Here is a 27469-nt window from a genome sequence, read left to right on the forward strand (position 1 = left end):
AGGGCTGTAAAATGCTCCCTGGGTCCCACCACCACCTCCCCCCAGGGTGGGACCAGCTTCCCCACCTCTCTGCACCCCCCCAGCCCTGCCTCCTGCCCCCAGCCCTCACAGGCAGCTCCGGACCTACTTGTGCCTCTTTATTAGGGAGCATTTGTACATTTATAAAACAGTGACGCACATCTCTCACGTTCACCAGCACGAGGGCATTCGCACCAGCCCTCCCGCCGTGGTGCCCGTGCCCACCCCACTCGGGGCTCGCTGCTCCTACTGGCAGGGAGGGAGCCACATCCTGCACCCCCCTGCCCACTGCAGGAGACCTTGGTGTAGGGCTGACTCGTGTGGCCGTGGCACATCCCCGGGCTAATGCGTGGGACTCCTGCGGGGGGCACTCCTGCTTGCAGGTGGGGGGACCCCACGGGGAGCTGACACGGGGTGCTTTGGAGGGGGGGCCCGAGGAGCACCTCTGTGCCTGCCCTGCTGGGAGGCTTGCTGTGTGTCCCCCCATGCAGGGGGACACGGGACACCATGCAGCTGGGTGCTTGCACTGACAGGGAACGTGTTTCCACCTGGGTGCATATTTTGGGGGGTCGTTGGGCTGCGGATAGCCAGAGCCAGGGCTGCCGGGCACATCATCAACCTGGTACTCCGGTCCCTGCCCTGCATCACCCACGTGTGGAGCCTTGGGTGCTGCAAAGATGATGGCCCCTCCTGCATCTATGGCTTTGGCCACAGCGCAGCATGGCCACGTTCTGTCTGCGGGTGCCGGGGATGGGAACTAAACCGGCAGGGCAAGGGGCTGCCTGGCTAAACCCCAGCCTCCCCCAGAGGTCCCAAATTCCTGCCCTGGAGTCCCCCTCTCTGCCGCATGTCTGTGTCGAGGGGGGCTTTGCCAGCCCGCCCCCCCCTCCTGAGATATTTTGGGGCAGTTTGCCCTGCGCTGGTGTCTGCTACAGTGGAGGGGGAGGAGGCACTGTCCGACAGGACAGGGGGAGCGATGTGGGTCCTGCCGTGGGTCCTGCCGTGGGTCCTGCCATCTCGGGGCAGGCAGGAGGGCTGTGGGTGTTGGTCTTGGCCGAGGCTCCGGCCGGTGGGTCAAGCTGTGGCTGTCCGGGCGGTGCTGGGCACGGGGGACCCTCCTAACCATGTACAGTCTGGGGGAGGCACAGCGGGTGCTCAGCACCCGGGGGGGTGGGAGCGTGGCAAGGGGTACGTGCATGGTGCAAAAGAGTGGCGACAGGCAAGGGAGCGAGGGCAGGACCCCCAACCCGCGCCGCCTGGGCTGTGCCGGGCGGCTGCACCAAGGGACAGGCCGCTTTGGGCAATACCTGGGTAAGGAGAGGACGGGGAGGGCTGGGGGGGCACGGCGGATTGGGGGCAGGAGATGGGGGAGGCAGTAGGTTTGCAGTGCCGCGATGACTGGGGGCTATTGGGGGTCAACACTGGAGGGAGGGGGTGTCACAGTGCAGGGGTCTGGCTGGAAACAGCAATGGGGAGGGTGCCGCAGCCCTGGCAGGCTGCATGAGGTCAGGGAAGGGGGGGCAGATGTTTGGGGGGGGGTGTCACAGTGGTGGTGGTGCCAGGGGTCAGGGTGGTGCCATGCAGGTGTGGCTGCAGGTGGGGTGTCCCTGGGCTGGCCGGGGGGGCCGTGCTGCTCAGAGGGGTGCCCTGCAATGCTGCCCTGCCCTGCAGCAGGAAGGTGGGAGGGTGGTTGTCCCTGGGCCGGGGTGGGGGGGAAGCTGTTCCAGGAACGCCTCTCCCGGGGCGGGGGGGACCGTGCAGGGCAGAGACCCTCACCCAGGAGGGGTCAGCAGGGGAGGGCTTGGAGGGGCTCACGGGAACCCCAGCTTACCCCCCGCATGCTCTGCATTGCCAGGGCGGCCCTGCCCCGCACCCCGCTGCTCCCCCGAGCCCCCCGGCGTGCCCATCCCCCTCCACGCCATGTGCTTGAGACGGGGCTGAGCCCGCGTGCTGGGGGCAAGTGGAAAGGATGGGCAAAAGGGCTGGGGGGGCCGCTCCGGTGCCGGTGCCGGTGCCGAGGCAGCTCCGGCGGCATCCCTGGGGCCAAACGGCCCGGCCGGTCCTGGCAGTGGGGTGGGGGAGGCAGGGGCCTGTGCCCACCGTGCCCGGTGCTGCGGTCCCTCTCCATGCGGGTGGTGGGGAGGGGGGTGGCGGGGGGCTGCCCCCCCCCAGTCCCGAGCTGGCCTAGCAGGCGAAGTCCTCGAAGACGCCCTGGTGAGGGTAGTGGTGGCGGTGGTGGTGGTTGGGCAGGATGCCCGCGTTGTAGGTGCCCTCCACGTGCCGGCCCAGCGTTTCACAGGGGCTCTGTGGGGATGGCAGTCAGGGGGGTGGGTGCAGGCCCCATGCACCCTGTCCCCCCCTCCCAGCACAGCCCATCCCCAGGAGACCCCCGGGGCACCCAGCTCCCTGCCACCCAGCCTGAGGGCACCAATTGCAGAGCTGTGCTGTCCCTCGCTCTTGGGACGATGCCCCTTCCCCCGGGGGCAGGGGCGGATGCTGCCCAAGCCCTGTCCTCGCAGCCCCCTGGGCTGCCCACCCCCACGGGGGTACCTGATCCTTGAGCTCCTCCAGTCCCAGCGTGGCGATGCTGCCCGAGGGCTTCTTCAGGGGTGGCTTGGAGCGGCGCAGGACCCGGCTCACCCTGTCCCGGATCACCTGGGTGCAGATGGGGGGGTCATCCCCAGACCCACACACAGGCAGCACTCCGTGTGTGGGCACCCCAGTCTGCACGGACCTGCTGCTCGCTCCCCTGCCTGCCGGGGGGGGACAGGGCTGACAGTGGGGACAGCACCTCTGCCCACCACCCTCAGGTCACCAAGGGATGCTGGGGGCACCTGTCTTCCCCCCACTGCGTCCTGCTGGGTGTTCTCCAATTTGGGGGGTATAATAGCCCTCTGGGGTGGCCATGCATGGCACTCCCTCCCTGGGGAGCCTGATCCCCACTCTGCACCTCGCCTGCTCCTACAGCCGAGACACAGCCCTGAAGGCTCAGCGCACCTCGTAGACATAGTCCAGGATCTCCAGGATGGTGAGGATGCTGGCACCGATGAACAGGCCCATCTGGCCCCCGATGTCCCCTGAGGAAGAAGAGGGGGAGATGGTCACTGCGAGATGCTGTGCAGCCAGCTGGGAGCCTTGGGTGGGCCAGCAGGACTGCAGGCAGTGCCAGGGCTGCCAGACAGAGCGGGACAGCGTGGTCACAGGGGCAGGGGTGGCAGGATGGAGGGAGCAGGGGACATGCGGGACAGGGAACGGCCAGCAGCATGCCACCCTTCAGCCAGTGTGTGGCCGGCTCCTGCCCTGTGTGGTCCCTCCCCGACCAGCCCCATGTCCTCCTGGGGCTGGGACCCAGAGCTCTGCGCCTCAGGGTCCCATGGGAAGGTGGGGGGAGTCACCGAGAAGCCCAGCAATGTCGTAGGCTTTCTTCTGCTCAATGGCCTCGTAGTTGAGCGCCTCGAAGAAGATATCCAGCACCAGGAAGTTCTCCCTGTGGGGACACCATAGTGCTCAGCAAGGAGGGCTGGTCACTGACCCTTCCACCCCCACTGCCCCCCAAACCTCCCCTGTCCCCCAGCCCTTCAGCTCCCAAGTGCTCCCAGGGCCCTTGTGAGATATTCAGGCTGGTGTGGTGGGGACACAGAAGGGGCATGTCCCAGGCCAGGAGGGACTGTGGGATGGGGAGATGCCAACAGGAGGGCTGGGAGGACACGGATGGGTCAGGGAGGTGCTCTAGTGGCAGCCACCCCTAAGCAGAGGATGCTGCAGGGACTGTCCGTGCCAGGTCCCCAGCCCCCTGCTCACCCCCCTGGCACACCCCAGCACCAGCAACTCACCGGATGTAGGTCTCGTTCTTGTTGTACTTGCGGGCGAGGTAGCGTGCCGAGCCCTTGTTGGGGATGCGCACCATGGAGATCTCCTTGCCGTAGCGCGTCAGGTTGCACGGTGTGGGGCAGCTGCAGCGCTCCTGGCTGTCCTCCACCGCGGTGTCTGGGGGCATGAACCCGTCAGCAAGGCTGCAACCCCCCCGGCCCCCTCCCCGGGCGCCCCCGGCTGGCCCCCAGCCTCCTGCCCGCCACCGCACCTACCCAGCGTGTGGTCAGCACACTCGATGTACACGTTGGGAGAGCAGATGGACTCGTTGCCTGCAGAGAAGCAGCTGGTCAGGGGGGTGGGAATCTGGCCCGCTTCTGCCCCCCACCCTTGACTCACTCCCCTAAAGGCAATGGGGCAGTGGTGGCCCCTGGCTGTGGAGGGGATGGGGACGGGTGGCCCTCGGCTGCAGGTTGGCTGGGGCAGGGGTGGCCCCTGGGTACAAGGTGGACAGGGGAGAGGCTGGCCTGGGGTGTAAGGTGTGTAGGACAGGGACTGACCCAGCATGCGGAGAGGATGGGGTGGTCCCTGAGTGGAGCAGGATGGGGCAGGGGGGCCCCTTGGGCGCAGAGGGATGGGGTGGGGGTGGTCCTTGGATGCAGGCTGGAGGGGGCCAGGGCACCCCCATGCAGGACCATCGGGGCAGCGGGGTGCCCCCATGCCACCACACGCACCCCTCACCTGGCATGTGGACCATGCGGCAGTGGCAGCTCCGCACCACGGCCTCCTTCTCACACTGCAGGCGGCAGGCGGCAATGCTGTAGGTGTCGTAGCCGGGCAGCATCTGCTCCCCCTGCACGCTGGCCCGGCAGTTCCCCCATGGCTGCGGCAGGTAGGTGAGCTGCCAGGGCAAGAGGGGCATTGCTGCAGGGCCGTGCCGGGATGGGTGCCCGTGGGCACCTCCCCAGGGGCTGTGGGGCATCCTGCCTTACCCGCTGCTCCTGGCAGGAGACGAAGGTCTGGAAGCCGGGTGAGACACCAAAGCCCAGCTGATGGATGTAGGGTGGCTCATCCTGGCTGTGGATCTGGACCCGGATGCCAGCTTCAAATGACGTCTCGTCTGCGGGTAAAGGACACAGGGGCTGCATGCCTGCCCATGGGGACAGACCTCAGCCTTGCCCCTGCACCCTGGAGCCCAGCACCCATCCAGTACCCCGCTTATACCATAGCCCACCCCAGGGTTCCCCGTTTGCCCAGCAACCCTCCCTCCCAGCACCCCTCACCCGTAGCACGGCCCCACTCACTGGTCTCTCTCCAGATGGGCAGGTACTCTTCCTGTTGGATGTCCAGCATGATCTCCAGCCCGTTGCCCATGCCACCCTGGCGGGTCACCCGCGGGTTCCTCCGGTCCCCATTGAAGGTGTAGCACTTACCGTAGCGTGTGTAGACCTGGGGATGGAGAAAGGGAGGGGTGAGGGAGCAGGCAGGGATCTGGCAGGGCATTCTGCAAGCAGGTTGAGGTCCAGGGGCCTCTCTCCAATCCCATGGAGGCACTGGGGGGGGGAGGAAACAGCCTCACATGGCCTTGGAAGGGCTCATCTAAGCCTCCCACACACACACTGCCACCCCTCCACCCTTGCTGGGGGGTATGAGGCATCGCTCCCAGCACTCATAGGGCAGCCCAGCTGTCCAGCCCCTGCCAGGTGGGGACTCACGGGGGCAAAGTGCTGGGGGCCACAGCGCTCTCCCTGAAAGCGGCACTCCACCAGCATGTCCTCGATCTGGTGGCCCAGGCGGTGGAAGAAGCTCTGCATGGTGCGCTCGGAGCGGCGGGGCGGCAAGAAGCGCGAATAGTTGGCAAGACGCGTCAGCCACGCGCGCCGGTCCTCCCCCAGCATGGCCAGCATCTCGGGCACCAGCGAGCGGTTCTCCTGGGCCAGTCCCAGCCACTGCCCCACCGAGTAGAGGTCGGGCCTGGTGAGGTGCAGGAAGCGTGCCCGGTTGGGGTTGCAGAGAGTGACGGCCGGGAAGCGGAGCTGGGAGGCCCAGGCGAGGCGTGCACGGGTGTGCACGGGGTGCGAGAGCAGGTGGTACAGGCGGTCGGTCGTGCCGGTGGCCAGCAGCCCGGCGGAGGCCAGGAAGGCCAGGCTCCAGAGCAGGCGGCGCAGGCGGGACTGCGGCCGGGTGCACATGTAGTGCAGCCCGGGGATCCTGGTGGCTCGCAGGATGCCAACGGTGAGCTGGGCAGCGCCGCCGTCCCGAGCCACCACCAGGGCTTCCCTGTCCTGGCAGCAGGCAAGGGGCAGCGGCATGGCTGCAGGCAGGGTGGGTCCTCTGGGAAGTGGGGTGCAGGCTGCCCCTGAGGCTGCCCGGGGTCCCCGGTCCCTTCCAGGGAGCTCTTCCTCCTGAGAGGCTTTTGCTCTGCACCTTCCTGGAGGCGAACATGGCAGGTGCCTTCCCGAGCTGCTCCGTTGACGGGCGAGGGGAGGGAGAGGAGGGGGCTGCTGCAAACACACGCCTTCCCCTAACCTCCATTCGGGAATGGAAAATTCCTCCCTGAGCCAGGCTGGGACGGGGGGGGGGGGGGGGGGAGGGGGGGGGGTTGTGTTGCGTTACCCCAGGCAGGGTGAACTGGCAGCCCCCAGTGCCCCAGCATGGTGGGCACCAGTGTCCAGAGGGTGATGTCCTGTCCCAGCCAACCTGTGTGAGCCCCATGCCCAGGGATGCTGGACCCCAGCTCGTCCCCTGCCCTGGCACTGCAGTCCCTGCTGGGTCCCTGCCTGGACCCTCTGGGTCCCCAACCATGGCTGCTCTGGGGCTGGGGGCCCTGCCCCACAGAGGCAGAACAGTGCCAGGCCTGGGGCGCAATTGCCTCCTGCCAGTGCTGCTTGGGACCATGTGTGTACCTTGGTCCCCAATGCCACATCCTGGAGCTGGGGACCTCAGTGGATCTGGACCCCGTGAGGTGGGAGAAGCGGGGCCGTGGGGCAGGAGGAATGGAGCCATGGGGCAGGAGGCTGCGTGGGAGCCCACCTGAGCCCGGCGGGTGCTTTGAAGTGACGGGCGAGGCTGTGATCAGAGCGTGGCGGCGGCGGGGGGGTGTCTCTGCACCAGGCTGTCAGCGCGGCTGGCGGGGCCCCGACAGCCTGTCAGGGTGCCTTCAAAGCTCAGCACCGCACTCCCCGGCAGCCTCTCATCTCCCGCTGCCGCCGCTCCCAGGCACCCGCCGTTGCCAGCACCAGCCCCGCCGAGGCGCGGGCTGGCCCCGGGGGTCCTGCAGCCCCAGGACCAGCCAGGGCCACCGTGCCCCCGGTGAAGGGCAGCATCCCTGCTGCTCCACGGCAGCTGGGGCAGGACGAGGGTGGCGGTGAAAGGGGGGACCAGAAAGAGGGGAGCTGCCGCTCGCCTCGGCGGTGACTCCTAGCACCGTCCATGCTGCCGGGCCTGCCGCCTGAGCAAGACATGGCTCCGTAGCCATCCCGGGGACCCGGCCAGGATCCAAGCTGGCAGCTTGGCGACAGGCGCAGGAGGACGCCGGGCAGGTCAGGAACGTGGGGGGCTTGGCCTCAGGGAACGGGACGGGCGCCGAGGGAGGTGAGCGGAGGCAGTGGGCGGCATCTCCGGTGCCCAGGGGCGGCAGGGCGCTTCCCTCCCGCCCCGCCTCCGTCGCACTCCCTGCCCCGCAGCGGGGCGAAGCCCAGCCCGAAGGCGCCCGCGGCGCCGGCTCTGGCCCTCACCGGCCCCGGCCGGGGCCAGCCCCCGGCTCCCGGCAGCCACAGGCCGGGCGGCCCGCAGGGGCCGGGCTCCGGCAGGGGGCAGCAGGGCCCCGCGGTTGGGCGGCGGAGGGTGCGCGGCGCCGGCCCCGCCGGGCCCCCCCGCGCCCTCCCCAGCGGCTCCCGTTCGCCCGGCCCGGCCCGACCCCGCCAGCCCTAGGGCAGAACCGGGCCAGGCAGGATTGGCCCCCCACACCCCAGCTCCGCGCCCTGGCTCCTATCGTAATCCCCCCGGGGTGGGAGCGGGGGGGGGGGGGGGGGGGCAGCGTCCCAGCCCCGCCGACGGCAGCGTTGGCCAGGCGGCCGTGGGGAGCAGCCGGCCCCACGGCACGGTGTGCCCTGGGGATGGACGGTCCCCATCCCACCCGCCACGGGATGCCAGCGCTGCTGCTTGCTTTGCTGGAGGAGCGAACGCCCTGGCGGGGCCGCAGCCCAGGGACAGAGCCCAGCTCCCTGGGGACACAAAGCCAAGGCTGTGGGGCAGCCCTCGCCGCCCACGTGGCCCCACGCCCCAGAGCTGCCACCGGTCCTGGCACCATCCCCGCCACGGCACAAATGCCGGCGTGAGCGGGCAGGAGCACTGCCGCGGGCTCCCTGCTCTCTGCACCCTCGGGACCAGCGCAGTGGGTCACCCCACCCCACGCTGAGCTGTCCCCTTCCAGCCTGTGTGTCCCTGCACCATCCCCGGGACACGGCTCAGCCCCCCCGCTCCGTGCCGGCGCGTCTGCGTGGGGCTGCTCGAGCTGGCTCGGCTCCTTGCTGAGATTTATTGTGGCTCCAAGAGCCGGAGGCTGCCAGCCTGATACTATCAGCCCCTCGCACACCAGGGCAGCTTTTATATTAGTTTTCTTTAAACGGAGGATGAGCTTCCCAGGCTGGAGGAAATGTCATTTCTCTGAACGCTTCCATCTCGTGTCCGTTCAGACATCTCCAGGCAGCATCGCAATCGCCCTGGAGCGGGGCGAGGGATGGGGATGGGATGTAGCGGCTGGGGCATGTGGGGACAGGCAGCTCGGGGACAAGGACCAACGATGGCATGGCTGGAGGAGAAGGTCCAGCGGTGGCGGTGGCCTTGGCCTTGTCCCCCGTCCCCTGCAGCCCCAGGCAGGCAGGCATGGCTGCAGGGGCACGTGGGGTGGGCAGGGGTGCCCGTGGCGCCCAGCCGAGTTACTCACTTGTCGGCTGCCAGGGTGCCGAGGCCAGCTGTGAAATCGCGCTGGCGAGAGAACAGCACAGTCCTGAAGGGCTTTGCCTTTCCAGCATGACAAACCCAATTAGGTAACAGGAGCGCGTGAGTAGGAGGAGGAGGAGGAAGGACAGAGGAGAGCCTGCCTGCACCAGGAAAATTATTTCCTCCCTGCAGCTGACCCAGAAAAGCACCTTGCAGGGCTGGAACACATGTCTCCAGCTGGGGACGGCGCCTGGGGCACGGGGCCCCGGGCACCCTGCTCCGCTCGCTGGGCACCCATGGGTGCCGTAGCCTTGGGGCTGGGGTGGCAGGATTCCCGCACCGCATGCCCATCTCCCCACTCAGCTGCTGCGTGCTGGCATCCCCGCGCCGCGCTCACGTGCAGGGGAGACCCCATTAGGGAGGTAATTTCTCGACACGATTCCTCATTTCCCTGCTCTCTGCCGTGGAGACACGCTGACCTTGACAGAAATAGCTGCTTGTGCCTCATCAGGCGGATCCCAGCCAGAGATCACTGGGAGCCCTGGCATCCTCCTCCCCATCTCACAGAGCTCCGGGGCCCCCCAAGTCCCCTCCCACACCCCTCAGGCTTGCCGTCCTGCCCCCCTGCTGCGGGGAGCCCAGTGGGAGCAAAGTGCTGGCTGCCAGAATCCTCACCCTGGCTCATGCCAGCCCACCCGCAAGCATTGGGGGCACGAGGACCAGCCCCACACACTCCCGGTCCCCCATCCCCGCTACTGCCAGCCCATTGTGCCAGCCTCCGGCTGATCCCAGCTCACGCAGGTATTTCTGCGGCTTACACGGCTCCCCACGGTATTTAGCCTCTGGAAGACGACGTTAAACATTGCAAGCAGCGACAAATCCTGATTGCTCCGAGGAGACAAGAGGCCGCTCTAAGCTTCCAGCCAAACATTTTCATGTGAGGGAAACGAGCTGCGGCACGTGCGGCGCCGGCGGGTCCTGCTCCAGTACGCCCGGGGCACCCAGCCCTGCTCCCACGTCCCCACTGGGACACGCAGCTGGCAGGCAGGCCCTGGGCATGGGCACACCATGCAGGAGCGAGCACCCCAGCATAGAGACACCCCTGAGAACAGTCACCACTGGGGCATGAGGGGGATGGGAAGACACTGGAGTGCTGTCCACACTGGGCTTGGCGGGGATGCCAGTCCAGGCATAACCTTGAGGGTGATGTCCAAGCACCCCAGCCCAGAGAGCAAATTAGCATGGGCAGGGCTGTGGTATAAAGGAAAGCAGCCTCCAAAATTGGAAATGCTGCTTCCTGAGTGAGCACAGGCAGCTGGAGGCACAGGGATGCGCTTGGCCAGGAAACACAGCACAGGAGCTGGGGCCAAACTGGGACGACACTAGTAGAGCTGGGGCAACAGCACAACCACGTAAGCTGTCCCCTGATCTGCTCCTGCCTCCCGCTGCAGCTATCCTGGCCCTGGATCCCAGCTCTGCCAGAGCCCCTCACCATGCCCCTGTCCCCCCCATGGCAGCCCCCACACACACACATTCCCAGCAGCCTGCTCCCTCTGTGCGGCATGGCCAGGCCCTGCCTGGGTGCCCCGGGAGGGAAGCCGCAGCGCTGACGCCAGCATTGCCACTGCCTGGGATATGAGATCCGCTTGGATTCAGCAATTTCAACTCATTTCAAGCCCGATTCTGCAGCAATTTTCTGAGCCAGTGGGATGTTTTCGCCTCTGCAAACATCCCCTCTCACGCACGGTCGCACCATTTCCCTTCCTTGCTCCCAGGAGGGGTTGGGGAATCGTGCCAATTTGGCTCGACCCCAGCTCCGGTGGGGGTACAACCATCACCCACACCAGCAGCCCCTTGGCGCAGCCCCCTGCCCCATGCAGAGCTGCCAGGATGGCTCCTGCGGGATGCAGCCTTGTTTGTGGGGGCCGGGGCTCCTGCCTCCATGGAGCGCTGGGCTCTGCAGCCCCACTCCTGGCAGAGCAGGGCACCTTCGGCCCCGAGCAGGGCACGCCAGCACTGGGCTGGGCTCCTTGTTTCCCCTGTCTGTGAAGGGCCAAGCTCTGGAGCATTCTCTGTGGTGCCCTGACCTGCTTTCCCAGGAGAAGGGAGAGCAGCAGGGTGGCAGGGGGGCCGAGGGATGCTGCAGACACATTCCAGAGAGGCCGGGACCCCTCCTGCCACTGCAGATGTGCCTCTTGCTGCGCCACAGGGCAGTCTGTGCCAGCTGAGCCCCCTTGGCCAGGCCTGAGCCAGCAGCGGAGACGTGGGCACACGGGGCTGGCAGAACCCCTCTCGTGCCAAGCAGGCTCGCTGCCGGAATACCAAGTGCTCAGCTGTGCTGCGGGCTGCGCCGCCAGCCGGGCAGAGCGGCAAGAGGCACCCGAGCCCCAGCGCTGGGCAGGGTGAGCAGGTCACCACCAGGATGCTGCACTGGTGCCAGTGTGCAGTCCAGTGATCCCCCAGGAGCGGGCAGGATCCGGACCAGGGCTCTGTGCTCCTGGTGGGTCAGGAGCATGGGGATACAATGCATGGCAGAGGGATGCACCATGCACATGGGCCAGGACACCTTCCCAGCGCATCTGCCCCAGCACTGCCAGTGACATCAGTAAAGCAGGGGGACATTGGCACCATCCTGCTTTCAGGAGCAGCATCTGTGACAGCACACCCAGACTCGTGTGCCAGGGAAGGAGCTCTCCCTGCAAGCCATTGCTTCAGGAGTCCTGCATTGGCCAAGCCAGGAACCAGAGGAGGCTGTGCCGTGGGTGCCACATGGAGCCAGGGTGGCTGTGACACAGAGGCGAGGGGATGGGGATCCCAGGTCCTGACCTCTTGACCCCACGGCGCAGGCACAGCAGCACACAGCTTCCTCTGATAGCAGAGCAAGTTCCATTGCAAAGTTGTGCTTTCCCCTTCTGCCGCTCCTGGGGGGAATTCATCCCAGAATCTCACCCAGCTTCTCATTTCCAACCTAAATTTATTCATGGCCAGTTTGTACCATTTGTTCTCGTGCCAGCATTGTCCCTTAGCTTAAATAGCTCTCTTCCCTCCCTTGTGTTTACTCCCTTGATGTATTTATAAACAGCAATCCCATCCCCTCGCAGCCTCCAGCCTGCCAGCCCACACGTGCCAATTGCTTCTGGTTTCCTCTCCCGATTCAGGCTCTGCTCGCCTGCGCAGCCCGGCTGCCTGGCACGGCATCTGCTCCAGCTCCCCAGCAGCGTCCTCAGCCCCAGCTGCCCAGGGCTCGCACAATGCTCCGGCAAGATCCTCGGCCCACACAGACGTGTGGCTCTGCCCTCTCCACCCCACAGCAGCCGCGGGGCAGCGTCCCACCCAGGCCAGGACCACTGCCCTGGCTGGGGCTAAACTGCTCCCTGCAAATCTCCTGGTGGCTTGTGCTTTCATACGGTTTGCTTGCACTAAGCACTTTAAAGCATCCACCAAAAGGGTCACCTGGGCAGGTTAAGGACCCAACATCAAGGGAATTAATTTCAGAAGATGAAGTGCCAGGGCTGCTGGTAGAGGGGGGAGGCGTGCTGTAGTGCAGGGCAATGCTGCAGAGAGGCAGGGGGGCAGGAGCTGGGGAAGCCCACTTCAGCCTGTCGGCAGCCAGCAAACCTCTCTGAGATGTTAAGCGTGCTGCCTGCTTACCCTGGTCTCTCGCTGGGCACGTGGGTCAGGTGCTGGGGCTGCGGGAGGCTTCTGCCCCATGTTTCTGCCTCCTGCTTCCCCTGGGAGGGAGATGAGGAAAGCCGTGGGGCAGAGCCAGGAGGTGCTCAGGGTCCTCATGGGAAAGGTGCACCAAAGCTGCACCCCCAAACATGCCAGCATGAACTTGCCAAGCTGCTAACACGCTCCCCGGCCTGGGTTTTGACTGTGCTGAGCAGCAATCCCGCCATCACTCTGTGCACCCTCCGGCGCTCTCCAGCCGGCTTCCCATCCTCAGACACCCCCCACGCCGGGCACGCCGCCCCCGGGCACGCAGCACAGCACGCTACGGATAAGCTTTGGGATGGGCTGCAGCTCAGCCTCGCTTCTGCAAATCCAACAAAACACATACATACACAGAGAGCAACAATTATGGTTTTGGGCAGCGGGCTCCTCTCGGCAGCCGAGGAGACCCAGCGCCATGCGCGGTGGTGCGCGGACACAGCTGGTCCGTGGCACTTGGCCCCAGGACCAGGGAAGGAGCCCCAGCCCCGTGGTTTCACGCAGAGGTGTGGCGCTGAGCCCCTCCGTCCTGCAGGCTGGAGGCAAGGGGGAACATCGAGGGTACCCGAAAGCGGGGTACGCAGGGTCCCGGGGGCTCCTTCGTGGAGCTCAGGCAGCCTCCGCTCTCTGCCCGCCGTCACCCCGCAGGGACCCCAGTCCCCTGCCTCGCAGGTACGCCAGAGCCCCCGCCCGGCGCTGCTTGGATGCCGGTGGCTTTCGGCGGAGGGGCGGCAGCCGAGCCCGGGTGCCCCCGGCCCTGCCTCGCTCCCCTTCGCATGCGGGGGCACCGCGTGGGGGCAGCGCCCAGCACCGCAGTCCCCGCCGCTCTCCTGCCCGGCGCGGGCAGAGCTCCCCGGGCAGCGCCGTCCCCGGGGACCGCTTCTCTTTGAAAGCAAGGCAGCGCTGCGCCTCCCGTCCCCAAAGGGTTAACAAGCAATTTCCTTTGCTGACAGCTCGGAGACCGTTCACTATCGACTGCGGGAGAATAAGAGGGGAGAAGCAGCGAGATAAAAAGGCAGCAGAGCTGGCACCGCCTGCTTAATCCCAGCGTTTAATCTGCTGGGGCAGCGCAGGCAGCCTTATCTCGCCGTCCTTCTGCTGCTCCATCTCATTACTGCTCCCACGGCTGCGCGGGCCGCGCCGCCAGGAGATGTAAGAGCTGAGCCGGGGAGCGCAGGCCTGGGGCAGCGGCTGCTGCCAGCCCGTCTCGCTCGGCAGCCGCCGCCGGGCCCACCGCGCTGGCGGGCGCAGGCCGGCACCCCACGCTCGGCACACACGCATCCCCCCCCTCCCCGCCACGCCGCCGCCCAGCCGGAGCCGGGCGGCCGCCCGGGGAGACGCGCGTGGAGGGACGCGCACGCAGACTGCACCCACGGAGCGCGGCGTCTCGCGCCGGGCGCCGTCGCGCGGCCTCGGGGACACGCTGCCAGGGCCGCGCACGCGCACGCGCTTTTCCTGGCCTTTGCCCCCGCGGACACGTGCTCTGGCGGTCCAGCCTGCGCGATGCCCGCGTCCCCGGGGGTGGATGGAGGACGCGGGGCTCTGTGGCACGGTGCCTGTACGACACGGCAGGGCCAGGACAGCAGGCAGGGCAACGCCGCCTCGTCCTGCGTGTCCCCCTCCCTCCCTCCCTCCCTCCCTCCTCACCTATCCAGGAGCTTCCCTGCCAGATGCCAAACCAGCTCCGCTCTGTCTCCTCATCCCACCAGGCACACCGTGGCCGATGTTGCTGGGTCACCCCCGGCCCGGCCCTGGCAGCTCCCGCGGCCGCAGGGCGGGGGTGGGCAGGAGCGGAGCGGGGGGGCCACCTCCCGGGAGCCAGCAGGTGCCGGCACAGACACGGTCCCTCCAGCCGTGGCATTTATCAGTAAATCCGCAGCACTGACACGGTGCAGATGAAGCCTCCGCGCTAGCCGGGTTGTCACGGGGGTTATCCCGCTGCCTACAGATGGGTTTACACTGATAAGATTTATTGTCACCCTGGCTGAGGTGCTGCCAGCGCCTCGCTGCCTGTTCCTCTTGCAAGGCTGTGCTGCCTGCCTGGGGGTGCCGTGAGACCCGCGAGCGGCACCTCGCCAAGCGGCCACCGGCAGAGCAGGTCCCCGGACAGAGGAGAGCCGGACATGGCCCTCTGCTCCCCGCTGCCGGGGCCGATGGGTCCCCTGCCCACCTGTCCCTCACCCTCGCAGCGGGATGCAGGGGGATGCTGGTCCCCGAGCCAGACCAGGCTGAGCGGAGCACACAGCTGTGCTGCCAGAGATTTGCTGATGGTGCTGGCAACACGGCTCCTGTCACGGCTCAGCGGCTTCACGGCTCTCCTGTGTGGTGCGGGGTGGTCGGGACTCCAGGGGCTGCCGGGGTGGCAGTGCATGGAGCCTCTGCAGGTGGGATGGCCCGGGCAGGGAGCAGGGGGAAGCCCCCCAACCTGCAGACTGACCCCAGCGCCATGCGGGAGCTGGCAGGGCAGCTATGGGAGCCGGGGCTTTGTGCACCCCCCGCCCCAGAGTGACGTGGGGTCGGCAGGAATACCCCCAAATGGGAATTTGGCTCCAAGGCACCCTGCTCTGCCCTGGTCCCTCACCCACGCCCTGCTGCCTGCCCCCCTCGCGCCACACTCCCCAGCACTGATTTCCCTGGGGCCAGCAGGGATTGCCCTGAGCCACCTGGTGCAGCCAGCCAGGGGCTGAACCAGGCTAAATCCCTGAGCAGTGGGAGGGGAGCCACCTGCCAGCATCCCCCCTTGTCCCCAAAGTCACCACATAAGCCCTGCACAGCTCCACCACCGCCCTGCTCCACCCTGGCTCCCGCCTCTTCCCCTTCTCCTCCCTCCAGCCGCTGACCCCCAGATGATGCTGGGGGCTCCGCTCTCTGCCAACACGAATTTGACCCCAGCACGTGAGAACTGAAGGAAACAACATGCAAACAGCCTGAACCCTGGCTGCACCCTCCTCCCCAGGGCCAGCTCGGGGGGGCCACAGGCACTGGGGGGCTGGTTGGGGTGATGGTGTAACCCGCCAGCACATCGGGAGCCCAAGTGAAGTGGGGTGATCACAGCCCAGCGGGAAAGGGCTCGTTAATAGCTGAGCCCTTTTAGTAGAGATTAGGGAGCTGCGCGGCTTTGATCTTTGATTGCCAATTTGCATCTTGAAGGCGCTGGGACCTCATCCAGCCTCAGCGCTACCCTTTGTGGTTATCTCGTGGCTAATGGATTTGTTCTTAATGCTGGAGCGTGCAGGCTAAAGGCTGATTAAACCCTCTCCGCGGCGCTAAATCAATGGAACAAACATGATAGGGGTTGGCTTTCCCCAGCCTGCGCGCTCCTGGGCGGAGGGGCTGATCGACAGAGCCCCCGTGCCCCAGCGTTGGCAGGGGCTCCCTCCTTGGGGCTTCCAGGGAGGGCAGGAGGCACGGGCACCAGTGGGCAGGGACAACCCCATGGCCCGTATCCCCATATCCCTGTATCCCCATCCTCTGCTCGCCACGCAGGTGGCAATAGGCTGGGGGAGCTCAGGACTCCGGGGGTGCCTGCCCCTCCTGGATGCTTGGGCCACATTGCCTTTGTGCTCGTCCTCAGCATCTGCAGGAGCTCCCCAGTCCCCCCTGGCTCCTCCCAGGTCCCAGGGCTTGCTATGGGAGCAGGGACTTGTCCTGGCAGGGATGGGATGGGATGGGATGGGATGGGATGGGACGGGACGGGATGGGACAACCTGCCCCTGCAGCTGGAGGACTCCTTCCCCCTTTGCCTCCCACACACTGGGGCGCAGCACTGGTAGGTCCCAACTCCTCTGTCCTTCAGACCATCTCCTCTTCCCCCTGCTCCGAGCCAGTGCCGCGTTCCCAGGACCGTGTGTTGTCTGCAGCAGCCCATACATCACGTGCTGTGAACAGCAGTATCTGTACACACTTTCCATAATGCCCACGGTCTCCACTGCATGGCCAGCTTCAGGAAAATGCAATTCCCACTGCATCTGCAGGCAGCTTCAGCAGAGGGGATGAACTGAACCCTGGCCACAAATGCCCCAGGAACAACTGGCCCTCCATCCTACCTGCTGCCTGGGATGGGGGTCTGGGGATGGGACCTGAGCACCTGACACGGGCAGGACTAAGGTTTTGGGGACTAGGAGCTGTGGGGAGGAGGGCTGTGTGGCTGCAAGCCAGGAGGAGACCGGCTGAGGGCATTTTGCACCCTTTGCTTTTTGCAGAGCTCATGCCATCGCCCTGGATGCTGCCAGGGCAGAGCTGCCTACAGGTCTGGTGGCATTTGAGTGACAGGACCCCCCAGCAGGGACCCTGCTCCAGGGCCCAAGCTGCCTGTGCTGGAGACGTGAGCTGCAGCACAGTGAAGCTCAGACTAGTGCCTTGCTGGGAACCGGTCCGTGGGGAGAAGGTGCTGGGAGCAGCCTTGCTGGCCCCGGGCTGTGCCCGTACCAGGCTCGACCCCAGAGAGCGGCAGCTGCTGCAGAGGCAGCGGGGCTGCTGCACAGCACGGAGCCGGTGGGATCACACACCAAGATTCCCATCTGCAAACCTCGCTATTGAATCATCTCCCCTCTGCCAATATTTGCCGAGTGTGAGAGATAAAGTGGCTACAAAAGTCATTGGTGCTGGCATTTCAATCTGCCCGGGCTAGAGGCAGAGGGGCGGCTGGGTGGGATGGCTCAGCCTCCCGAGCCCCCCACCCCAGCTCCCGGCTCTGGCCAGCTGAGCAGCCCCTGTGCCCTGCCTGCAGCGGCACGAGAAGAGCCAGGACCCCTCCATGCTGCTGCACAGCACCTCTGCCTGCCTGGGACAGATGCTCCTGCCACGGGCACCGCTGCCAGCACCACCCTGCCCTGGGCATCGGCACAGCCCCCGCTCCTGCCCTCAACCCCACCTCTGAACCAGGACAGCCATCTCCACCTGGTCAGCATCTCCCCTGCAACCCTCAACGCAGCACCAACCCACCCCCTCCAGTACTGCCCCATCCCCTCCACGTCACCCCAGTGTCCCCAGCTATCACTACCCTGCCCTGCCTGCTCCATGCAGTCCCCTCTATCCCTTGCTCCAGACTGTCTGCGCAGTCTCTGCAGCGGTTCCTGAGCGGGTGAGGCAGGACACAATGCCGAGATACAGCTCCTGGAGGAGAAGCCCAGAGTGTTATCAGCCTGGGGAGTTAATTAAGGTCATGTCAGGCGATAAGGAAACAGGATGTCAGAGTGGCAGCAGCGCAGGGGGGTCAGAGCCTGAAAAACTCCCTTTGAAAAGCAACTCCACCGAGATGGGATCAGGCAGGTGCTCAGGGACGGAGTGGCTGTCACAGCCACATGTGTGGCGTCTCTGAGGACGGCACCACACACCATGCGCAGCACGGGATGGGGTGGGATGGAGATTGAGATGCAATGGGATGGGATGGACATTGAGATGGGATGGAATGGAATGGGGATTGAGATGGTGATAGGATGGGATGGAGATTGATATGGGATGGGATGGGGCTGGGCAGGGGGCCTGGCTGTCATATACCGTGCCTGGGCAGGGAGAGCCAGCTGAGCAGCCCTGGTTATCCACTCCTGTCCTCGTGCAGGAGCAACACACCCCGCTGAGACCAGCGCAGTGCCAGCAGGGCAGGAATCTCTGTGAACCTCTGCCTGTAATTAGCACATGTAATTGCAGACACTCTCTGATTAGCAGGACCTCAGAGCTGGGCATACCAGGCTGCTTGACAGCACTCACGCTGTTCCTGTGTCGGACCACTCGCCTTCCCGTTCAGTGATGGCTTCGCCCCCCGGGCCAGGCAGTGCCACGGGGCTGGGAGAGCAGGGCTGGCCTGGCACGGCACAGCACGCTGCGCAGCGGGGTGATGGAGCAGGCTGGGGACCCAGGGGACATGTGTAGGGGACACTGCCAGCGCAAACCCGACTCTCTTGCGCGAGCAGCCGTGGCACCCTGCGCCCTGCCTGGCCGGGTGGGAGCTGAGACACTGGGACATAATTAATACTTGCATCAATCTCAGCTGGATTTGCATAGTGCCCTCAGTCACACGCTGCCTGGGAAGGCAGGCTGCTCCGTGTCCTTCCCGGGGGCAGCAGCAGCAGATGCTGGGTTGGCCCTGCCTCTTCTGCGGGGGTCACAGCCCCAGTGAGGCCCCCAGCTTGCCCCCACATGCACCCCATCCCTGCTCGCCCCACCGCCCCCCGCAGCAGGGACACCCGCAGGCTCCCGCCCTGCCCCGCTCCAGCCGCTGGAGCATTGAAGACAGATGGAGACGCTTCCCTCTGCGGCTCGGTTCCTCCCTCCCTCCCCAGCCTGCGAGGAAATAGTAGGGACGGCAGCTTGGGATTGAAGGGCACGGCAGGGTTTGGAGGGCAACGGGGGGCAGCCGAGCTGCAAACACCCCCCTGCAGCCAGGAGGCACAGCGGTGCCCACCTCCGCATGCCCAGGATGGGGTATGAGGTTTATGGGCAGCATGCACGGCCGGTGCCTTGCTCTCTGGGGGCACCAAATTCCCTCCTGCCCCTGCCCCGCTCCCCTGGCCCCGGTGAGCACCCCCAGCCCATCCCCCGAGGGGTCACCCAGGCTGAGCCCCAGCCCGGGAGGAAGAGGAGCTGGGGCAGGAAAAAGCCTGGGGTAGTAGCAGGGACACGAGGGTGCAGGCAGGGACATGGGTGCCATCTGCAGCCCTCGCCTTGCAGCCCTGTGGGTGCAGGTGCAGGTGGCGGAGGGATGAGACAGCACGGGGATGCGTGGGGTGCCAGGGCCGCTGCCCCTCGGCAATGACAACCTGGCAAAATATCCCTGTGCAGCCGAGCGCAGTGCCTCGCCACAGCCGCCGACACCGCTGACAGCCGCTCCCAGCCCCGTGACACCACGGGGACTGTGACGCTCCGGGCACATGCAGGGTACAGCTGGATATAGGAGGAGACACGGGCACGTCTCCTGACCCTGGGGATGCCCGCTAGCCCTCCGCAGCCACTGTCACTGATGTGCCTCACCCGCGCCTGACCGCATTACCTGCAGCAACTGCAGCGCCTGTGGCACCCGCAGCACTTGCATCACCCACAGTACCTGCAGCACCCACTCCCCAACCCACCCTGGGAGCACAGAGGACATGGCCACTAATTGTGCCTGTGCCCGGGGCTGGGGAGCCGCAGTCTGATTGCAGTTGCCCAGACGAGTGCGGCCACCTCAATCAGAGCCGCACAGCCCTCCAGCACCCCGGGCACCGGGAATTAAACAGCTAATGAACTGCTGGCTGGAGGGCCGGCAGTTAGTGATTAATCAGGGGCTCTGCTCTGGCCAGGCTTGTGTCTCCTCTCCCCTCCCACCCTGCGCATCCCAGGGGCTGGCACCCGGCAGCGGGCCAGTGGGTCCCCCCAGCCCCTGCTCCCTGCCTGCCCTGCCACCATGGGCAGGGGCCAGCCTGGCTCTCCAGCCCAGCTGAGCTCCCCAACACAGAGAGGGGTCCCCAACCGACCCCTGTGCTGCCCGGACATGGCACCTGCAGGTCCTCCCGGCCTCTGGCTTTCCTGACTCCCCACCTTCTCCTGCGCTCGCCTTCCCGGCGCTGCAATCAGGAGGAAACCTTTTGTTCTGCTGGAAGAAAACCTGTTGACTCCAGCCGAGCTTAACAGCGGTTTAGGTGCAAAGCATGCTCCGGCTTGCATCTGCGCCCAGAGAGGGGCACGGCAAGCCAGAGGCTCCTCCGCCGAGGGGCCCTCCCCACCTCTGCAAGGGTGGCTGGGCAGGCAGCGATGCCTCCTGGGGACAGGACAGGCACATACGGGAGCTTCAAGTCCCAGCAGGTCGGGGTGCAGGCCCAGGCCCCCCACCCGAGACCAGCAGCACTGTGCCACACGTCCCGGCTCAGCAGCAGGGCCATCCTCGCCTTCTGTTTTCTGCCGGCACGGCGATGTAGCCGCGAACGGATGGGGCTGGCAGCACCCTGCCTGTAACTGCTGCTGGCGCAGCACACCGGGGCACGGCTCAGAGCACAGTGGGAAGGTTTTGCAGCGTAAGCAGGGGGCAGCCACCCGCAGAAAGGCGCAGGGAGCTGCAGGGAAGCAGCTCAAGCACGAGCCAAACTCTGCTCCCCTGTTGTGAAGCCCTGGCTGGCTTGCTTTCCCTTCACAGCCCTTGCAGAGTTAGGACGTGGCAGAGGTGTTGGCACCCTCCCACGCTCACACCCTTGCCGTGCACCCCATCCCCAGGGGATGAGCTCGCCGCCTCCTCCTGGGCTGGATGTCGGGGCAGTGCCTGGGAGAAAAGGCCGGCAACCGGCAAGGAGCAGGTTAGAGAGATGCATGTTCTCCCCTATTGCACAATTAATCACGAGAAGTTTTTCCTCCTTTCGTGCATGAAACAAAATTTGGCAGGGCGCTCTGACCACAGGGACTCGCTGCTTGCTCTCCAGTAAAAACCCAGCCACATCTGGCAAAGAAATAACCTCACAGCATCCCTGTGTGCACAGGCGGGGAGAGGCAATGCCGGGCCAGGCAGGAAAACCCAGGGGGGCTTGGTCCGCAGCCCCCCGCGCAACGAGCACCTTCAGCTCCTCGTGTTTGCCCCCCTCCCCAGCCCCCAGCGCACACATGGCCATGCTGGTCTGCCATGCTGCTCTGCCAGCACCATCATGCCTGCCCGCGGGCCCTGTTATTCCAGTCCTGGCCATATAAAAGCCCAGGCAGGGGCATCCACCCCCTGCCAGGCGCCTGGGTGCTGGCAGCAGCCCCTGCCTGCATCCCCTGCCTGGGCTCTCCTCCCACCCCTGGCTGCCTCCCGCCGCCTGCTCCATCCCCCAGCCTGGCCAGAGCCTCCTTTCCCAGCCGTCCTTTCCCAGAACAAGCCCAAACCTCCCCAGCAGCGTTCCAGCTATTTGTTATTGGAAAAGGGGGGAAATACGGTTTTTGACAATTATTGTTTTTTCCACCTGACTGGCTGCAAACTTGTTAATTTTTTTCTTTAATGTGTGAACAGTGTCGACGGCAGCTGCATGTGAAATGACTCGACGCCCTATCTGCGGGTCCCTGGCTGGCTTTCAGCGCTCGAACCGCAAACATTGCCTTCTATAAATAAAGGCCTATATCTCATCAATGGCAGAACAGCAGAGCTTTATATAGTCGTCTTACATAAAACCGTCTCTCTTTATGGGCTTCAAACCATTTGCGTCACTTAGTGCAGCTCCGTAAACCTCCTGCTCCAGCCGCTCCCCTGCGACGGGAGACCCGGCACGGCTGTCCCGTGCCCCACGCCGCCGGCGGGGAGCCCGGGGTCCCCGCTCCACCCGGGGCTGCCCCCCCCCCCCCCCCCGGCAGGGCCAGGTGGCAGCTGCATCCTCGTCCCCCCCGCTCCGCCGCCTTGGCACGTGCCTCCCTTCCAGCCCTCCCGGCCTTGGCACCGAGCGCCGGCATGGCAGCCGGCACCGCCAGGCACCCCGGCACCCGGGGGGGAAGGCCGGCCGTGGGCCAGCACCGCGCACCCTGCCCTCGTCACCCTCCCCATCCCTGCTGCGGGTCCCGGGGCAGCGCAGGCAGGGATGCTGGGAGGTGCCACTCCGTCCTCCATCACTTGGAAATCAGGGACCGGAGGGCACAGGGTGACCGGGGACGTGGTGCCAGGCTGGGGGGACCGGCCGGCTCCCAGCTGCTCCTGGTCTGATGCGTGCGGGACACGAGCCCGGCCGGTGGCTTTCTGCCCTGCTGCCAAACGAGTGCCTGGTGCGGGCGATGCCAGGGGCTGCCCCAACGGTCACGAGACATGGGTCCCAGCCCCAGACCCTGCACAGGCTCCCACAGTCCCCAGGGCCCCCGGCTCCATATGGCAGAGCCTGCCCCTCCGGCTCGCCGCAGGCGCCCGCCTGCACGCACCGATGGGTCGCGGGGGGGCCAAGGACTCCTGCTGGGGCTGCAGCAATGACTGCATGCAGGGAGGCAGCCGGCACCCTGGCTGGCAGCGCAGGAGCTGGGGGGGGGGGGGCAGAGCTGCAGAGACCATGGTGACAAGCCTTCGTTTATCCCCACGCCACCCCAGACGGCTACCCCAGGTAGGCAGGTGGCCGGAGCTGGAGGGACACAGGGTACCGACAGCATCATGGCAGTGGGACCCGCGGTGCACTCTGCCTTGTGGCTGCCCCCAGTGCCGCCTGGCTGTGGGACCCCTGCCACGGCTGTCACACCAATGCCCTGCCAGCCACAGGGCATCCAACCACGTCGCCGGCACAGGGCACCTGCACCCCAGCCAGCCCTGCCCCGTGCCCAGAGGCTCCGTGCCCAGCCAGCCACACTGCACCCCATGAACCTCCCTGTCACCCAGCCAGTCACCCTATACTCTGTCAGCCCCACAGCCCTGTGTCCCCACCGCCCCATAGCCCCACAGCCCTGCAGCCCCATGCATCAGCAAGCACCCACTCCTGGGGCCAAGCCCCCACGGATGCCCTGGCCCCATCCCTGCCACAGCTGCCCAAGACGCCCACCCCACTCCGCAGCTAGGAACGCTGGGGGGGCACCTCCCCACAGACACCCCACGGGTGCCCCAGCCCTGAGGGATGGTGGTGCCCCCGATCCACCCAGCCTGGCACATGGCACCAGCCTCATGGCACGTCCTGTGTCCCTGGGGAGCCACACCAGGCGCGGGCGTCCTGGCCGCTGGCTCCCCCCCGTATCAGAGACAGGCTTATTAAGTGTGTGATATTAAATTACCCAGATAAGAGCATAAGAGCTTTTAAAGTCAATTCATTAAATATAATTATGAAGAGAGCTTTTTTATGCTCACGGTGATCTGATCTCAATCAGGGAGACGGTGGGAAAGCCGCCGGCTCCTCCAGCATCTCCGCTCCCCCGCCGCGTCGCCTCCGCACCCCCCTGTTCCCCCGCCTCGGCCCCCTCCGGCAGGGAGCCAGCAGCCAGGGCCACGGCCCTCGCCACCCACCCTGCTGCCCCGGCACCCCCTCCCCGGTGTCACCGCTGGTGCCGGTACCACCCCACTTGGATGGGGGTGGCATGGGGGTCTGCCTAGCAAAGGGGTGGGAAACGGGATGTGACGGAGGCGAGGTGCAAGGGCCGGCAGGGTTGGGAAGGAGGGTAGTGGGGTATAGAGATGCTTGGGGGCAAGAGCCAGGGGTCTGGGGAGCTGAGCACAGGCTCTTCCCGATCATGGGTCCCTGTCCCTGCAGGATCCGACCCGCTCCCTGTCCCCTGCAGAGCAGCCTCCTTATGGCCTAATGATGCATCCCCACTCCCTAGGGAGGAGGGGTGCGCACTTCCCTCCCCTCCCATATTCATTAATGGTGCTTTGTGACCAGTTAATACCTGCCAGCCAGGCAGAGGCTGCCCCGACCCACGGCTGGACCCCTCATGCAGGCCAGGTGGCCCCATGCCAGCATTTTGCACCAGGACCCCCCTCCCATCCTGTGCACCCCAGTTGCAGCCTAAGGTGCAGCTGCATACAGGGCTGAGCCTGTCTTTCTGGGGGAAGCCATGGGGGAGCGGGTGTCCCAAAGACACCTTGGGAGCCCCGTGCCTCTCACACCTCCCCAGCCATCTGAAAGACAGCCAGATTGCCGAGACACCCAGTGTCTCCTTGCCACGGCGCCCTGAGAGCCACCGTGATGAGGGGCTTTGCAGTGACACCCCTAGGTGCAGCCAACCCCTCGCTGTCCCACCATGGTACCCCAAATCCTCATTACCCTGACATCTACCTACATGCTGCTGCAGCCTGGGCACCACGGGGCGAGGAGCAGCAGCCTGGCTGGCCAGGAGCAGGGTGGGCTCTGGGCTGGGGTCCCTGCACAAGGCTTCGGTGGAGGCTGGTGGGAGCAACTACCCGCTGCTGGGAGCTGCTGGACTGACATTTATTTTTAGACGTGAATTGTATAAATTAGCATTTCTCAGTGGATTAAGCAGCAGGAATTGTGTAAAATTAAATGGCAACGAATTGCATTAAAGTCCCCCGTTTTCTGGCACAAGCAGCGCCTCGAGCTGTGCCCGGGTGGCTCATGTGTAACAGCACTGGAGCTGCTGCTGCCGCCGCTCCGGACAGGAGCGCAACCAACCTGTGGCGTGTCTGCACCACCTGGGACACAGACCTGGGGATGCGCAAGCACGGTGGCCAGGCTGTGAGGATGGGGAACTCCGGATGGGCTGCGAGCCCCCGGGGAGATGGCTCAGGTGCTGGGCTGGGGCTGCAGGACATGGATCCAGTGAGCAGAGTGCAGTGACCCAGATGGGCACGGCTGGGCTCGGCCGAGCAGCTCACAGGCATAGGATCGGCGAGGGATGCTCCAGGCTCTCCTTGGCACCGACACCACCAGCCCCAGCCCAGCCAGTTCCTCCTGCCATGCATGGCAGGACACCTACCACAGCCGCAGACACACCACCCTCCAGTGGGGATGACACTGTGTTGGGACCGGTACAGCACTGCCTGGCCCCAGAGCCCCTCTGTGCCCCATCCAGGTCAGGTCCTGCAGTGCCTGGAGCCCAGTGAGATGCTGAGGGGCCCCCGGCAAGCCCCCTGCGCCCCGGGTCACACTCGGCCCTGCAGAGGGGGAGAGGGGAAATGAGGTGGGCGAACGCCAGGGGCTGAGCAGGCATCAGGCGGGGCAGGGCAGGTGAGGAGCAACGAGTCCAGCTCTGATAGAGCATAAAAATAGGCTGAAAATGTGACATTTATTAAGTGTGGTTCTGGCGGAAAGGTCAGAGAGAGTCCCTGCGTCGGGAGCGGTGCAGGTTGCAGGGGCAACGGCGGCAGAGCCTTGCTGGGAGGAGGCAGGGGCGACAGCCCCTGCCCACCCCCCCAGCCAGGACCTCTCAGGGTGCATGTGGGATGCAGCCGAGGATGCTCCCCCTGTCTCAGCACAGGGGCTTTCCCCTCCAGGGTCTGCATGGGGTGCTGGGGAGACGCCCCGCACTACCCACGTCCCGGGTAGGCGGGAGGCCCTGCCTGGAGAGCCGGGGCCGGTGCCATCTCCGAGAGGCACTGCCAGCTGTCAGCAACATCCCCACTCCCCCCCAACCTCCAGCCCTGGCAGGACTGGCTTTGGCAGCCACACATCACAAACAAAAGGCTTTTGACAGGGGACGCGGTTTTGAGAAAGGCACCGGGCTCTCGCCCGGCCACGAACGGAGCCTTCTGCCACAGCCGCTGCCAGCGAGCAGGCGGGATGCTGCTGCCAGCCAGGGTGGGGGATCACCGCCACCCACCGCCTGCTGTAGCCCCCAGACCCCTGCGCACCCCAGCTGCCCGCCCCCCCTGTCTCTAAAGCACCGCTGGGAGGGCTCTCCTTTCCCACAGTGCCCCGTGACGTGGCCAGCACCGGCTCGGGCTGTGGCCATACCGGGGTGCCAGGCGCGGGGGCAAGGGCTGGCACGAGCCACCTGCTGCAGCTGAGCCCCAGCCCCATGGGGTCTCTTCCCAACCTCCCGCTCAACAGCACGTAAAAACCACTATTGATTTCCCGTGCCGGCACCGCACGCTTCGCACCCTTGGCACCACAGCTGCACTCGCCCAGCCGGCAGGGCTCCGCACCCGCCGCCCTCGCCGAGGCATGGGGCAGCGTGTCGGCAGGCACCGGGCAGCAGCAGGGGCAGCCCAGCCCCTCGCCCCCAGGCAAAGCAAGGACTGGGGAGCTGTGGAGCACGGCGTGAATCGGGGGGGTCGGAAGAGGCTTCGCCGGGGCTCTGGCACGGTCCTTCGGCAGCCGACGCAGGGGGCACATTTGTCAGCCGGGCTGCAGGGGAGCCTTGCTGCGGCTCAGGGCTGTCCCTGCCGCCTGGGGAGATTTACAGCCCAGCCGGGCTTTATTACACGGAAGATGCTTACGCTGGGGATTTTTTTTTTTCCCCACAGTTTCTTAATTTGCTATCCCATAAAGAATGTGGATTTGTGACGTTAAATAGGGGAAGATCATTTAGCACTCATGGCTCTTACTTAAAGGATCCGCACGGGTTATTTATCGTGTGAGCACAGGCTACAAGCGGCAGCGCGAGGGGACACGCTCCAGTCTCGGCACTGCTCCTGCTCCCGAACAGGCAGCCAGCCGCCGGCGACCCCACAGCTTGGCCACCCTCGTGCTGTAAAACTTCCAGCATCTGGAGGAAATCCACCTCGTGCCCAGAGAGAAGGAAGGACTCCAGCACTCCTCCAAGCATGGCTGCAGGAAAAACTCCTTCCCTTCTATGGCATCCCTGGGGACACGACCTCTGCTCCAGGGGCTGCTCGCCATGGGCTGGGAGCCCTGGGACCCCAGGCCATTTGACCCACTGGGATGTGCAGCAGTCTGAGAGTCCTCCGTCAGTGCTGGGACATACTGTGACTCAGGTATCCACCCACTGGAGCGGGGGTACCAGAGCTTTCTGAACATAAAGGCACACATGGGGACCCAGGACTGGGACCGATGAAGCCTGGAGCTCCCCGCTGCATGATGGCTGGGTGCAGGGCAGCCCGGGTGCCCCTGCGTCGGCCCCACAGCTGGAAGGCACGGGAGCACCCAGGCCCGCACATCACAGCTGGGACTCACCCTGCCTGCCAAGCAGCTCGCTCTGTGTTTCAGTCATTCCCAGGAGGCACGAGGGACCGATTCGGCTCGGGGAACGGGAGTAGGAAGCTCCAGCTGCAAACAGTGTGATGCCTCGACAAGTCCCACTGCTGCCTGGCAAGGCTTTGGGACATGGTATGTGACAGACTGAGGTCACATCTTCCCCCATTCCTCCCCACACCCATGTCCTGCAGCCTCTCCTGCCCCAGGTTCACCCCTTTGCTCCATGCAAGCAAGAGGTGACAGGGATGCCCCTTTCTGCTGACAGCCCCTGATACCTCAAAGGCCAGGCTGGAGGGCTGAGCTGCAGATGGGGGGGGTGCAGGCTGCAGGAGTCTTGGGCTCCCCTTCTTTGGGCCATGAGCCGGGGGTCAGCTGGCACTAACCATCCTCATGCCTGAAGACTGCTCCAGTGCAGGGTGCCGGCACACCAGAGCCTAGCTGCCTGAGCATCCCCAGGGTGGATCCGTAAGCAGCTGAGG

General features: G+C 65.7%; 1 protein-coding gene across 1 annotated transcript in view; it reads right to left on the bottom strand.

Annotated features, from left to right (window-relative positions):
• Window positions 1-124: 124 nt before the first annotated feature.
• Window positions 125-27469, bottom strand: part of ASIC4 (acid sensing ion channel subunit family member 4) — a 30152-nt gene continuing 2807 nt past the window's right edge. Inside the window, exons 2-10 of the mRNA XM_049810080.1 lie at window positions 5133-5277; window positions 4821-4948; window positions 4570-4729; window positions 4104-4160; window positions 3852-4005; window positions 3414-3505; window positions 3016-3095; window positions 2569-2673; window positions 125-2322 (exon numbers count right to left, since the gene is read on the bottom strand). Coding sequence (XP_049666037.1) covers window positions 2203-2322; window positions 2569-2673; window positions 3016-3095; window positions 3414-3505; window positions 3852-4005; window positions 4104-4160; window positions 4570-4729; window positions 4821-4948; window positions 5133-5277 — 1041 coding nt within the window. The 3' untranslated portion in view covers window positions 125-2202. The remainder of the gene's footprint in view (window positions 2323-2568; window positions 2674-3015; window positions 3096-3413; window positions 3506-3851; window positions 4006-4103; window positions 4161-4569; window positions 4730-4820; window positions 4949-5132; window positions 5278-27469) is intronic.

Source organism: Accipiter gentilis, chromosome 1 (genome assembly GCF_929443795.1).
Source record: "Accipiter gentilis chromosome 1, bAccGen1.1, whole genome shotgun sequence".
Lineage (NCBI taxonomy): Eukaryota > Metazoa > Chordata > Aves > Accipitriformes > Accipitridae > Astur > Astur gentilis.